Genomic DNA, 15,479 nt, shown 5'->3' with positions numbered 1-15,479 from the left:
TGTTATTGACCTGTGTCTCCTGAGGACATTGATATTCGATACGTACAGGTCACATTTTTGGCCCAAACTTGGCAATACTGTTCGGATCGGAATGTTTCAGTTCTCAATGCAAAAGGCACCCCATCATTGGCCAGGCAAAACTACTCTCTAACATAAAAATACCCCACACAAAAGTATATACTTGCTAAAATTACACACCACAAAATTAGCTAACCAGGTTTTTTTTTATTTACTGAAAACTGGGGTCTTTATACAGTTTCTTTAAATTTACACCAACTTCAGATTTTGCAGAAACATCCTCCTACCAACCAGGTTCTTGTAATCAAGCAAATACATATTAAATATTATTGTTCTGTGTCCATTGAGTAAACTGGTACCACATATGCATACCGTTTGGGTCAATACAGGCCCCACATTCGTAAGACTGTATAAGTCTTTTCACTCCTGGATTTTTCATCACTGAATGGAAAATGTTCACATCATCATTGGCCAAGCAAAACAATCCACAAATGTACCCCCCATGAAAGTATATATGTTTTCAAGGTATACAGCACATCTTTGTTCAAAGCGGTGATATTGATATTTCCCCCCCATAAATTTACACTAACTTCAGATATTCACATCCTTAGCTAGACCTAAAACCTGCATAGCATAAAAAAAAAAAAAATCTGCACACAGGGTTCCCTACCACTGTAACTCTGATCTCTCCCCCCTGTCTTGGGGGTTGGAGCAGACCTCATTGGTGGTCAGAGGCCTTGTATGCCCCTAGGTACTAATGGGGAGACTATCATTGATGACTGTTGGTGGGGAGACTATAATGGAAGTTTCCTGCAGTGCCCCATGTGCAGGCAGCTGCCTCAGTGAGTTCTCTGCTCCTCGGTCTCTCTAGATAATGATGTTATTACCGAAGGCACAGAAGGGTGGAGAACCGGCACAGAAGCCACCTACTGCATGTGGAGCATTGCAGGAGGCCACCAAGATGTGCTCTCCACCGACACCGACCATGTCCTCCCCACCAGTACCTAAAGCACTGTTTTTCAACAGGGCTTCCTAGTAACCATTGGGTTCCCTGGGCATCCCTAAATGGTTCCCTCCAATTTTCAGTTCATTTTACCAATTTGTACCAAATACAGAAGAGTTTACTATGCAGCTGACCTCAGAAAGTTGGAAACCACTGACCTAGAGACATGTTAAGTTCAATATAGAAGAACCCCGCTTCAGCTAAGTACAAAGTAATAATGTGGGGGTAGGGTGCTAATGGGTGACGTATAAGGTAAGTAATAAAGAGGCAAGAACCCACTATAAGCACTCAATACCCCCTGATGTATAATGTGAATGTTAAAAATAATTTTTAATGCTATACTAATTAAAATAATGGGTGTTAAAATTCAACAAATGACACACATATATGATACCCTATGATGAATATATATGATATTCTGGGTAACTAAGTAAGGTGACAATTTGAGGTTAATTGGATCAAACTGTCCCACTGAGCCGGTATAAGGTAATCCCTATTAGTGGTTAATTAGGTGTATGCTGGTATCAGTGAGGGGCTGTTCAATACCTGTCTCAGGTGTCAGACAGGTCCCAGATGGTGAAGGTGAAATGTGAAATGGATCATAATATGCTAGGTACAGACAAAAAGATCAGTATTTCAAACCAGTGTGTGCTCACTATGCAAATCATAAATCCATAAATGGAAAGTGTAGACTCTCTCTACAATCCAACATGTAGCCACCTAACAGCAACTGGTTGACTCCTGAATAGTAAAGGAGTGGGCTGTTAAACACAGAACACAATGTGCAGAGGCTCATAGACTCCAATAGGCAGTGTGGTTGTCAGTATACCTGGGCACATATTCATGAATGTGCTACCACCGTTAGGAGTGCTGGTTACACTAATGCAACAAAATAACAAGGAAAATCAAGCAGCCCTCGCCTCACCATGCGTCACTGAGTCACCACAAAGACTCCTGCCCAACATTGAAGGGTACCACGTGAGTACTGACGGCGCGCGTGCACATGACAGATGCCGACACGCGTGTTTCGCAATTGGAAACTCAAGGTGTTATAGCCTTGAGAAAGCGTTTTCAATTGCGAAACACGCGTGTCGGCATCTGTCATGTGCACGCGCGCCGTCAGTACTCACGTGGTAGCATTATTGAGTTGCAGAGCAAACAGCTACCAGACGGCTAACGTGTACTCCCTTCAATGTTGGGCAGGAGTCTTTGTGGTGACTCGGTGACGCATGGTGAGGCGAGGGCTGCTTGATTTTCCTTGTTATTTTGTTGCATTAGTGTAACCAGCACTCCTAACGGTGGTAGCACATTGATTAATATGTGCATAGGCATACCAACAGCCACACCGTTGCTAGGGGTATATTAGCCACGGCGTTTGCATTTATGAGTGGTATTAGCTCTATGTATTCATGGACTTCAATAGCTAGTACACAGGTGATTTATATGTGAATTTATATGGTACATATGTGACTGATTTACCTTCACTGGATCTGTATACCATAAGCTCATTGAGCAGTTTACTAACAGTGTGTTCAGTGCTGCTTTGTGGCAGTATTATAACAGTGTCTCTTTCTCACTCAGTATCCACTAAGGAACCTTTTCCTGCACATTAGACAGGTTTCTTTCCACCATACACAGCTTTCTAGTGGCATTAGCACTCTTGACAGTGGAAGCACATTCATTAATATGTGCACAGGTATACCAATAACCACACTGCCTATAGGAGTCTTTGAGCCTCTGCACATTGTGTTCTGTGTTTAACAGCCCACTCCTTTACTATTTTGGAGCTAATTAGCTGCTGTTAGGTGACTATATGTATCCACCATGAAACCTTTTTCTGCATACTAGATAGGTTTCTTTTGACCATACACAGTTTTATAGTGGCATTAGCACTCCTGACAGTGGAAGCACATTCATGAATATGTGCACAGGTATACTGACAACCACACTGCCTATAGGAGTCTATGAGCCTCTGCACATTGTGTTCTGTGTTTAACAGCCCACTCCTTTACTATTCAGGAGTCAACCAGTTGCTGTTAGGTGGCTACATGTTGGATTGTAGAGAGAGTCTACACTTTCCATTTATGGATTTATGATTTGCATAGTGAGCACACACTGGTTTGAAATACTGATCTTTTTGTCTGTACCTAGCATATTATGATCCATTTCACATTTCACCTTCACCATCTGGGACCTGTCTGACACCTGAGACAGGTATTGAACAGCCCCTCACTGATACCAGCATACACCTAATTAACCACTAATAGGGATTACCTTATACCGGCTCCCTGGGACAGTTTGATCCAATTTACCTCAAATTGTCGCCTTACTTAGTTACCCGGAATATCATATATATTCATCATAGGGTATCATATATGTGTGTCATTTGTTGAATTTTAACATCCATTATTTTAATTAGTATAGCATTAAAAATTATTTTTAACATTCACATTATACATCAGGGGGTATTGAGTGCTTATAGTGGGTTCTTGCCTCTTTATTACTGACCTAGAGACATACAATTTAGAGAACTGGTGTTGGGAAACAAAGGGTTCGATTTCAGCGTTAGTTAGTCCCTCCTCCCCCTTGACCACCAATTCTCCTACCCCAATCCTACAGTGGGAGATTGGAGTTGGGGAGAGGAAACCTTAACTTTAGATTGACTCTCATTTTTTTATTTTACATTCAAATAACTCCTATCTTTGAGACCGCAGTTATTTCTGCCCTTCTAGGAAGAGCAGGTGACATAAGGTGAAGGAGGCTAATTTAAAGCCTCCCTGAGTGCAGCTGGGAGGGAAAAGGAGGACGATGTTTACAAGCATCCTAGGAGACAGGCAAGTGCCACTTCTAGCACGGTTATAAACCTAATGGCATTGAAGGGGTTAACATGGAGATTGATACAAGACCATGAACTTGCCAAGGGGCAACATTTCTTCTCTTTATGAAATGATAGTGTTTCCAAAACCTTAAGCCACGGAGCATTATCTGCTTAATCTGTAAATACCATTCCAGCACAAAACTTCAATGTAAAATGCCATACTGTAGATGTGGGAACGCTGGGTCTCTTTGAAGCGCACGTAATGATGGTCACCTTCACAATCCAACTTGACCTACTTGTGAAGCAGTCTGGTCAGCTGAATAAAAAGTCAAACAAATAATTAAGAAGGCTGGGATACTGCTATTCAGTTCACATTCCTCTTTCCTTGTATGGCTTTTAGGCCTTGTGCTGTTTTCCCTATCTGCTGTTAAAAAGAAGAAAAAAAAGCATGGAAAATAAAGGGTTTGAAATCTTGCGCTGATTAATTTGCAAGTTGTTCAAATTATCCTGGTCTCTGCACTGATTGAAACAGTGTCCTTAATGTGGAATGTATCATGGGGATTTTTTCCCCCACTAAGTTCATACACTGTAGTATGAATTAATTAAGATGAATGACTTGCGTATGGCTTCCATGGACAAAAAGCTGCCTTGTTTTTCTTTTTTCACTATCCAGCAAGTTGAAGTCTATTAAATCATTACAATTTCCTGCAATCTCATTAGTATTAATACTTCTGCAATGAATTATAGGTCTGTGCTGCCGAAAAAGAGGTTATCGGGTTTTATTCAAAGTTATATATATAAAAAAAAATCCTTGAAGTGAAGAAATATAGAACTACACATTTGCAATACTTTTACGGTGGATATGTCTTACCAATGTGGACCTAGCAACGGGAATTACTTTATATTGTGCGCTTGTGTTTGTGCGTCTACATCTATCTATATAAATATATGTATTATTTAAAAATATATACTTTGGTGTCTGCCTCAAACATGTCAAAAGTTTGGAAATTGACCATTAGCCTTTACTCTGGCCCCCTTTGCCCTAGGAATGTGACATACAATGTGAAAATATCCACTTGGGATGTGTTATAATGTGTTATAATAATGACACACCCAAAAAGGGCATTTTAGGAAATACTATTTTCAGTTGCAAAAAAATAAATAAAAAATATATAGTTTTTTTTTTTATATGTATTGTAGGGTCGGGGAATTTTTTGAGTACATGAAAATGTTTTTCTTATCGTTATTTTTTTCCTTTAATTCTCAAATACACCTGCTGCATTTGCCACCAGATTTTGCAGATTTAACCAGGACCCATTCATAATTTAGAGCAAAAATGTACAGTACTACTTTCAACAACAATGGGGGTTTATATGAGCTTACTGGGTATCTGTGTGTTTATTTACTTTCAACAACAAAAATAATCATTATGCCAATTCTTTTTAGAAATGATAAAATAAAATATTTGCTGAACCAGTCTGCTGCTTACTTTCATGGGGTGAACCTTTCAGCAGATACAGTATATCTGGATGGCTACAGTATAGAAGGAAACATATCACGATAAACAGAGTAAAAAGATTTGTTATACAATTACTTTTTAATATAGATGTCATGAACACCACAAACGTATACGTTACATATCTATTGGCTAGTGAGGACTACTAATAAAAAGATAAACTGATTTATTTTAAAAACTTTAATATGTGCCAAAACCCTTGGGTAGTCGTTGCCCTAAATTTTTTTATTGATTGACAGTGGAGGGGCACATTACTTAACTCTTGATTTCTGTGAAGGGTCTTATGAAGCAATGCACTGAATAATATGTTCTGATGTAGTAAGCATGTGTAGCACTTCTAATAGCTGGTATCATTAAAAATAAAAAAAAACACCAAAAGCCCCATTTGTAATAAGTTTTTGATTTGTTGAGTGTTAAAGTACTTTTTGTGGGAGGACAGTGTTTACACGCCTTGTAATGAGACAACCCTCGGGAGATCTTACTCCTCCTGTGCCTGTTACTGTTGATTAATGGGACCCTTATTCATAAAAGATCGTCTGGTCAAAACGTTCATTTAGATAAAGGTTTGTTTCATAACACGGTGAAACTGGCTTCTCTTAGTCCTGCGAGGTGTTGCTGTAAAAAAATCAATTTCAATGAGGTCTACTATATTTGATTGAAGCTAATGTATACACCTCCGCTTGACAATGATTCTTTAGAACACTTAAGGTTTACTCTTCATTGGATAACTAGAAGTAGAATAAATGGCCATATGTGTGTTTATAAATGGCAGTCAGCATTCAGACAATATTTTGTCAGCTTGTTTTGTGACTGCTGTGTGCTCTGTGGATTTTTTGCAGCTGTGCTCTGCTTGAAAACAATGGCATTTAACTTGTTTGTCTGATGTTATGAACTTGTGCATGAAAACTTTAATTAAAATTAAAGTCTGACGCAGAAAGGTTATAGCACCAGAAACTACCAGAAATGCATGCAACTGGTTAAACTTTCACATGTCAATGGAAAGAATTGAAAAAAAAATGAGTAAAAAAATTCAATCTGATCATACGAAGTAATTAATAAAAGTATATCCAGAATGCATTTGCACATTCACACGAAAAGGCTGGATTGTTGTGATATTTATGAATTACAGATTGGAAGACTGTATTTTTTTATTTTTTTCAATAGTTTTATTAGGCATTAGTACAGAATATATTCACATACATAATTCACAGCCTAATACCGAACATTTTGTTTTTTCCATTGAGTGGCTTTTTTTTTTAAGAATTTTTTTTTTATTGATTGATTTAACTTGGGCGAGGGGTGGGGGGCTTAATATTCATAAACAACAACAACAACAGAAATCACTGGCAGTGATTTAAAAATGCAGGACTGTGATTATTTTATAGTTGTCTTTAGTTTGTGTGGCTCTTCACAATGGGGAAATCGCACACAAGTCTAATGCTCTCCTTTTGGGGGTTTCCTTTGTGTGTTCCACAGGCACCGATGAAGATGTCATGAAATCAAAGAAGACTTTCCGGAGCCAGGCGGTAGTTAATCAAAACGCTGAAACGGAGTTGATGCTGGAAGGAGATGACGATGCGGTCAGTCTGCTTCAAGAGAAAGAAATTGACAACCTCGCAGGTACTCCATCTTTTTTTCTTAGAAAGTGTTGACAAATGGCTGCAATGAGAACAGTCATTTATTTCCATTGGCTCAGTTTGTCTCAGCCAGCAACTCCATTTTTACCATGGGGTCGTGTGTCATGATGTCCACGGAACAAAGCACCGTGAGCGCACAACTTGTCTGTTTGAAGATGAGCGGATTCAGCGACAAAATTCATGACATTGAAAAGTGCCACTTCATTTGTACTCTTTCATTTATGATTTGTTTTAAACCTGGCTACTTGGGCAATATTGCTAGGATAATTCTTGATTCAAAATTGGGAGTAAAGTTCATAAGGCGATATCATTGGGGTGGAGAGGGGGGTTGGGAAAAAAATGTGTGTGTGTATGTGGATAGCTATTGTATCTCTCTCTCTCTCTCTCTCTCTCTCTCTCTCTATCTATCTATCTCTCTATCTCTCTATCTCTCTATCTCTCTATCTCTCTATCTCTATCTCTCTCTATCTCTCTATTTTTCTCTCTATTTCTCTCTCTCTCTATCTCTATCTCTCTATCTCTCTATCTCTCTATTTCTCTCTCTCTATTTTTCTCTCTATTTCTCTCTCTATCTCTCTCTATCTCGCTCTCTCTATCTATCTCTCTCTATCTCTCTCTCTCTATCTCTCTCTATCTCTCTCTATCTCTCTCTATCTCTCTCTATCCCAAATTGGCTCCAGTTCTGGAAATGATCGGTTTATGTAATGATAAAGCTGGGGTTATTCTTGCGCCAGTGTAAAATAAGAGTCTAACTTTAAGGTAGCAATGTGATGCCTGTTCAAATATGGCACTTGGTTATAGCACTTTGCACTATGAAAATGTTCCCATGGCCCTTTAGACACCAATGTTCATCAGAGGGTAATACTTTCCAGCGGACTGCCTGACATCTGCAGAATGAAGCTAAACTATTTTGATAGGGAGGAACTGCTGCTTTAAAATAAAATGCCACTTAAAGCTGCAGTTCAGGCAATATCCTGCATGTGTGTTTTTTTTAATAAATCAGTTCTGTAGTAAGAAAAAATACTTTTAGCATTTTCTGTTTTAAAAAACAACAACTTTGAAAGACCAATTTTCTTGTATTCTATTTTAACAAGCATGCTTGTTCCTATAGCAATGATTTACATTCCCCATATTTAAAGATGTCGCCAAACGTTGCCGATCAATAGACGGAGAACGAATTGACCGGCAGCTATGCAATTCTTTAGGTAATTAGAGATTGCACACATGAAACTATTGTAATAAAAAAAAAAAAAAAAGACTGAACTGCAGCTTTAATAGCATTTGGAGGAGTTTTATTTAAATGGAGAGAAAAAAAAGGAGTCGCCTTTCACCATTGGGGGGGTTATAATGTTAAGAATTACATTGATTCATGCTTTCACTGTTGCAACTACAAAATACGTATGGTGTTAAGTAAAATTGCACCTGCTCCTGTCTTTTAGATTGTAGACAATTCTACATTATTTTGATTTATCTCTTAGTACATGTCTGTTCACTTGTGAAAACTGTGTGAAGGGAAATGCTGCCAGAGAAAACTAGTAAAAAGCCTCAAAACGACTTTCTCGTACAAAACAAAAAAGAAGATTTTGAGCAATGATTTCCAAATACTGTATATTTAATTACCAGTTACCAACTAGATTTCAGAGGTAATTGAAAATTGTTTATTATATACAAGCCTCCTTCAAAGTAGCCAGTGTCTTGATGCATAGGAATACACTTAAAAAAAAAAAAGAATTGGTGACAAATGTGGAAGATTATGTAATAAGGCTAAAGTGAGTCTTATTGCAAGAAGATACATTGTATACATGTATGTGTGTATCTTTGTGTATGTAGATACAGCCTGAGAACTGCTTATAGCAAAGGGACAGGCAAGGATTGCTCTGAGGGCAAATATAGTGTAAAGCAACTTAAGATGCATCAGTGATACTAAATTATCTTTTCCATGTCACTTCACTACTAAGTAGAATATAGAAAAACAATTTTTTTTTAAATTTTCACTATTTCTTATATTTTACTATTAAAAAAAGGACAAACAAGACACTGGACGCCAAACAAGTATCAAGCGCAATAGTGTATTGTAAATATATATTCACAGACATTGGACCGTTACAGCATACCCTAGGGGTGGGGACCGGCATAGTGTTTTGGGGTGCCACCCATCTACCGAAAAGAGGAGGGCAGCACCCTGACGCGTTATGCAGTGTCTTCTTTGTCATATTTTGGGATTCTCTTTAGGTGGCCTAGGGTTTTCCACCTAAGACATTTGCACCCACGTTACTAATACTGTTGGTACTGTATTATTTGACTTTTATTGGACGTTTCTTGCGCCATTCTTTTTTTGGGGGGGTGTTATATTATATTATTGGTATACAAAAGTTACATAGGGTGTGTGCGTGCCATGATAAATTAATTTGTAGTTTTCACTCATTTGTCATTTGTAAATGATATGGCTTATATTTTTTCAAGTGACTTTATCAGAAAAAAATATATATATAAATGACCATGGAATGCAAATGTGTGTTGGAAATGCATGTTTTATCAGCTGGAATTGTGAAATTGTTAAATATTTCTGTTTGTTTTAGTTCCATTGGTTCCCAGACTGTTTACGTCAAGAGGCAAGTCATGTGATCTGTTGTAGTCATTCCCTTACATTAGTTTGCAACCCTTAAAAGTTCACATCTGATTTGTAGCCGCGGACTTTGTAGTTTACTAAACCAGCCATAATATATATATTTTTTTCGGCCTACTTTTCTCTCATATTCTAATACTACTATCAATATTAGCTTTCAGATAAAATTCACTAACCGCTTACTAAATGTTAAATACCTTTTTTATGTTTCTCATTTTTACCAGACAACTCGTAATTGTGTTGTTAATAATAAAACTAAATGAACTATATTTGGAGAGTGGAAACAAAAAGCTGCACTATCACAGTCCTGTGTCTTGAAATGTATGCTTCACCTCCTTCTAAAAAGAAATGTCCATTTAAGTAATTTAAGTCTGCAGGGTGTTTTCTGGCCGCAAAGAGTGAGCCACATAATTTGATGGAGATAGTTGTTGCATCTGCATAAAGTCTGAAGATGTACAACAATAGAAATGTTGTTATTGCCCCTCCACCATGTTCCTAGTTTTCAGGTACACAAGCAAGTTATGGTGAGTAAAACAATGTGACAGACTCTGCACCGTACATATTACAGTAATGATATAGCACACTTATGAGGACATTCGCATGTCCCAGACAAGTCCCCAAACCATAATCACAGAGCATACAATGCTTCCATTGCAGCCAGGAGTTCTGGGTAATGAATTGCAAATGAGCAGTAATGGGGGATCAAGTGCCAGAACAGGTTATCGCTCCGGCTCCAGCGTTCACTTCCAGCACTTCATGTTTATGCCCCATAGTGCGTTATTTTTAGTGTCTTATCCATTTTAACATGGGTCCCTTTAAACTCATGTCTGCTACTTCATACAGCTTTTAAAGCACCGTATAGGTCACCGAAGTACATGGCTACAAAAACTACTCTCAGACTATAAAGAGCAAAAAATGACTCACTATGACTGCTCATTTGCATGTCATTACCCAGAATCCCTGGCTGCAGTGGGTGAACGGTATGGGGTGTGATTATGGGGTAAGGCAGGTTGTTGGGGTGATCTGAGTGAGACGTGAATGTGCGTATAAGTTTTCTTTATAAGTGCTATGCTAAATGAGACAACTTTTCACAGTAATAATAATAATAATAATTGTTCTTGTATAGTGCTGCTAGTTTTACACAGCGCTTTACAGAGACATTTTGCAGACATTGCCCCTGCCCCGTGGAGCTTACTGATGCAGCGGCCGTTATTCGAACACTTCATGCGTCATGTACTTCGGAATCCCGATTTGAAACCGCGGGATGAATTCCAGCCTTCCCGCACTAAGATGCGAGCGCGGCGAGTGCAGAAAAACGAATTTTAGGGTTCTGGCTTTTAAAAACATGAAAGTGACACAGTAGCACAAGTACACATTACAATTCATCCATTTTATTGCAAACGAAGAAACAGAATCCATGAAATTCAAACAAAACATCCGCGATAAGCGCTGTGCCTGGGGCGATTGGCCACGTTCATGCTGCGTGGGGAACAGCAGAGAACTCACAATCGGCGCCGTGATGTGTTCGAATAACGGCCGCTGCATCAGTACAATCTATGTTTTTGGTGCCTGAGGAACAGAGAGATAAAGTGACTTGCCCAATGTCTCCAGGAATTGAACCAGGTTCCCCTGCTTCAAATTCAGTGCCAGTCTGTGTCTTTACTCCTTCTCCAAAAGTAGGGGCATTATATCATGGTATATGCAGAGGTGACCATTATGAAATAAATGCATATACTCACAGAGATTGCTTCTTGTTGGTGCAGACAGGCCCTGATATAGGGAGTCCTTCTACATCCAGTCATATATAGCAGCAAAATGTGTGTCAGTAACACGCAAAGTAAACATCGTTACTCCAACGTATGCAAAAGGATTTTTCATTTATTCAGTAAAAGACATGTCAGCACAGTGCTTCGGGGTTCAAAACGCCCCTTTGTCGAGTACAAAAAGTTATCTAATTTGAGTGGGACCAACATGAATTTTGCTGCATTATATCAATGAAATAAACACTCAATTTTCGGTAGAGGCAAATGAAGTAAAGGAATTTAAAAGTTTTAACAATTGAATGAAGATTGTGACTTAGTCACAAGGTCATCCACAGAAGGTACATTTGTGGTGCACACCACACTAATAATGTTTCATTTTTAAGTGAATATATACAGTGAAAAACCTTGGTGATAAAGGGAAAAAATAAAATATATAATTAAAACTGACACGTGGTGCTGTCTTTTCTGATTCCTATTGCCTTGACTAATAACAATGATTAATACTACTTCAAAACTGTAGGATATATATGCAAATATGCCTGTTGACAATATATCCTCCTGCTTGCTTGTACACATTGATTCAATAAAGAATTATACCTACAGATGTTGATAATGAAGTCTAGAACCAATAAAACACTTCTAGATGCCACTGCGAGTCACATAGCCAAAATACACAATTTATATGGCAACAAATAACTTTACAGCATCTGATTTACCCATAACCTTTGAAAGCAATATGCTATTAAATCACAATAATGAATATTCACACAGAGGTAAAGTTGCACTGATATAATTGGGGAATCCCTATGTAGCTAAACTAGCATATAAACAGTTTGCCAAGTAACAGCACAGCTCCAACATCGCTGTCAAATTTTATTCAGGAATACCTATCTCTAGTGAAAGCGATATAGATGCACACTGTTGCTAATAGCTGGCAACAAAACACTCTGTTAGATGGCAACGTAATACTTGGCTAATTTGTAGCCTTTATGACACTCCAATCACGGTATACGGGTAAGGATCGTATGATGCTGCACTGGCATCGGCAGCCTCAGAATCAGAGGCACCACGTGACGTGACATCACCGCGTCACTACGCCCACGCCCTACGCGTTTCTCAAGATCATCTTTAAGATTTTTTGACCTCCTACTTGTAGTGCTTGGGGTCTCATTAAGCACTGACGCTAGGTCACTGTCCGATCTTAGAATATGCCAATATTTAGAAAATATTTTCTTGATGTCATGCCATCTGTGACTGTAAGTCCCTATGCATCTAATTTGCGTATCCTTAGCTTTTATATTGGGAACTAGTAAGGTATCACTCTCACATTTCAATGCCCTGTTGTATGCCCTGTGCAGATGCATAAGATATGTAGGCAAAACAATACGTGAGCTACGAAGACGCGTGTTGGAGCATGTTAACTCTGTTATCAACAAAGCAGATACACCGGTAGCACGCCATGTAAATTTGGTAAAGAATGGTAACCCTAGATGTCTTCAATTTTTGGGGATAGATCTTGTAAAGAATACAATACGAGGTGGTGACATTGATCAAAAACTCCTACGACGAGAAGCAGAGTGGATATATCGCCTAAAAACTTTATATCCACATGGTCTAAATGAAGGATTTACATTTACTCCCTTTATTTAATTGCCTAAATCCATTCTGTTAGACTGTGAGTCCATTTCAACATTATCATCATTCCATATATGTTCCCCTAGTGTAAATATTTCATCCTTGTAGTAGGATGGTCAAGGATTGGCTTTGTTGCTCTAATAATGTATATACTCCCTCTTTGTAGCAGGGTAGTCATACTTTGGCTGATTGCTGCAACTATGTTTTATTTTGTATCTATATTGCCTCATCTCTTCACAACGATGGGCGACTAATCTGGCCAGAATGTATCCAGTAAGAGTAGTATACTCATAATTTAGTGTAGTGCAGTTTATATATTTCTTTACAAGTAATATGATGTATGGATTAAAAACATTATTAAACAATGTTACATCAATAGTGGCTATAATTTACAGTGCAACACCAACATACACGTATGTTTTCACCATTCAAACAAGGGTTAATATAGCTTAGCTGCTTCGTACACACGCTGATAGATCATTATACATGACCCCCTCTGAGTGATTGAAACATTATTAGCAGTTGTTCTGCAGTAGCTGCAAATACTTATCCAATCGGCAAAAGGTATAAATATGCAGCTAGTTTTTGTATCCCCGTCATCCACCTGCCCCTGACGAAGCTCCGCCTGGAGAGAAACGCGTAGGGCATGGGCGTAGTGACGTGGTGACGTCACGTCACGTGGTGCCTCTGATTCTGAGGCTGCCGATGCCAGTGCAGCATCATACGATCCTTACCCGTATACCGCGATTGGATTGTCATAAAGGCTACAAATTAGCTAAGTATTACGTTGCCATCTAACAGAGTGTTTTATTGCCAGCTATTAGCAACAGTGTGCATCTATATCCCTTTCACTAGAGATAGGTATTCCTGAGTAAAATTTGACAGCGATGTTGGAGCTGTGCTGTTACTTGGCAAACAGCGTTTATATGCTAGTTTAGCTACATAGGGATTCCCCAATTATATCAGTGCAACTTTACCTCTGTGTGAATATTCATTATTGTGATTTAATAGCATATTGCTTTCAAAGGTTATGGGTAAATCAGATGCTGTAAAGTTATTTGTTGCCATATAAATTGTGTATTTTGGCTATGTGACTCACAGTGGCATCTAGAAGTGTTTTATTGGTTACTAGACTTCATTATCAACATCTGTAGGTATAATTCTTTATTGAATGTATACAAGCAAGCAGGAGGATATATTGTCAACAGGCATATTTGCATATATATCCTACAGTTTTGAAGTAGTATTAACCATTGTTATTAGTCAAGGCAATAGGAATCAGAACAGACAGCACCACGTGTCAGTTTTAATTATATATTTTATTTTTTCACTTTATCACCAAGGTTTTTCACTGTATATATTCACTTAAAAATTAAACATTATTAGTGTGGTGTGCACCACAAATGTACCTTCTGTGGATGACCTTGTGACTAAGTCACAATCTTCATTCAATTGTTAAAACTATTAACTTATCGTACATAGGTAGCACCCATTTGTGTCAAAATTATGACACATGCAAATAATAATAATACAAAAAGAAAATTATCTATAATAATTACGTGAGCGGTGTGTCCTGTCTTCTGTGTTTAAAGGAATTTAAAATGTTTAATATACACAAGGGTGTCTCAATTAGTGCAACAAAGAAACTAAACAGATCAAATTGTGTCTAAGGCCTAACATTGTGTAGCAAAAATAGCTTTGATCTGTCTTCAGTTTTTATGTCACTTCGTGTTGCTGAACACGTAAGGGTGGACATTTCCAGAGGGGTTTTTTTTTTAATGTTAAACTTCATAAAGGTCAAGTCTTGGCAATATATGGCAAAAACACACAGAAATCTTTCCAGGTGAAACATTCTCATTTAATTCACACACAAACAACAACTTCTGTTTTCTTCCTGAATTTCTAGATATAGTAAACGCAACATCGGCTTTCTCTAAGTGTTGTATGACTATTTTTTTTTAGACAAAACAATGATCAGGTTCAAAGCCCATTACTATTAAATTCATGGGATATAATTGGTATTAAGTTTACAACAATTAAATATATTTGACATTAACATACTTTACAGAATGTCAGAATCATTTTTTTTCTCTAGGATAATGTACTTATTACAGGTGCAGAATCGGATGGCAGATGCATGTTATTCCTTCAAAGCAGAAATCATGTTCCACTCCTTTTCGTACAATGGTTTTTAGTTTGTCTCTTAAGAGAACTTCGACCTTCTGAGGTCTAACGACGGACAGCACTCGCACATGAATACTTTGGTTATATATAAACAGAATATTAGTTGATGGCCCCAAAACATGAACTACATGTTGTTCCCTATGATGATATGAACATTGGTGTCTTCATGACAGGACTATAATCAAAAGTACATGTACCAAATCACTTGCATTATATAGTCTGAAAGTCTGATCATGTTCAGGCACATCTTCAGTATACAGGAAGAAGATAGACTTCAAT

General features: G+C 38.0%; 1 protein-coding gene across 9 annotated transcripts in view; it reads left to right on the top strand.

The window, feature by feature from the left end:
- NBEA (neurobeachin) overlaps positions 1–15,479 on the top strand; it is a 714,827-nt gene that overhangs the window by 509,213 nt on the left and 190,135 nt on the right. For 5 of the 9 annotated variants that reach the window (XM_075592113.1, XM_075592110.1, XM_075592112.1 and 2 more), the window contains 2 exons: positions 6,832–6,975; positions 9,572–9,604. In XM_075592113.1, the coding sequence (XP_075448228.1) occupies positions 6,832–6,975; positions 9,572–9,604 (177 nt within the window). The remainder of the gene's footprint in view (positions 1–6,831; positions 6,976–9,571; positions 9,605–15,479) is intronic. The other 4 variants (XM_075592121.1, XM_075592115.1, XM_075592120.1 and 1 more) reach the window with 1 other exon arrangement.

The sequence above is a fragment of the Ascaphus truei genome, chromosome 3 (genome assembly GCF_040206685.1).
Source record: "Ascaphus truei isolate aAscTru1 chromosome 3, aAscTru1.hap1, whole genome shotgun sequence".
NCBI classification, from domain to species: domain Eukaryota; kingdom Metazoa; phylum Chordata; class Amphibia; order Anura; family Ascaphidae; genus Ascaphus; species Ascaphus truei.
This window is presented reverse-complemented; position numbering and strand designations above follow the sequence as displayed.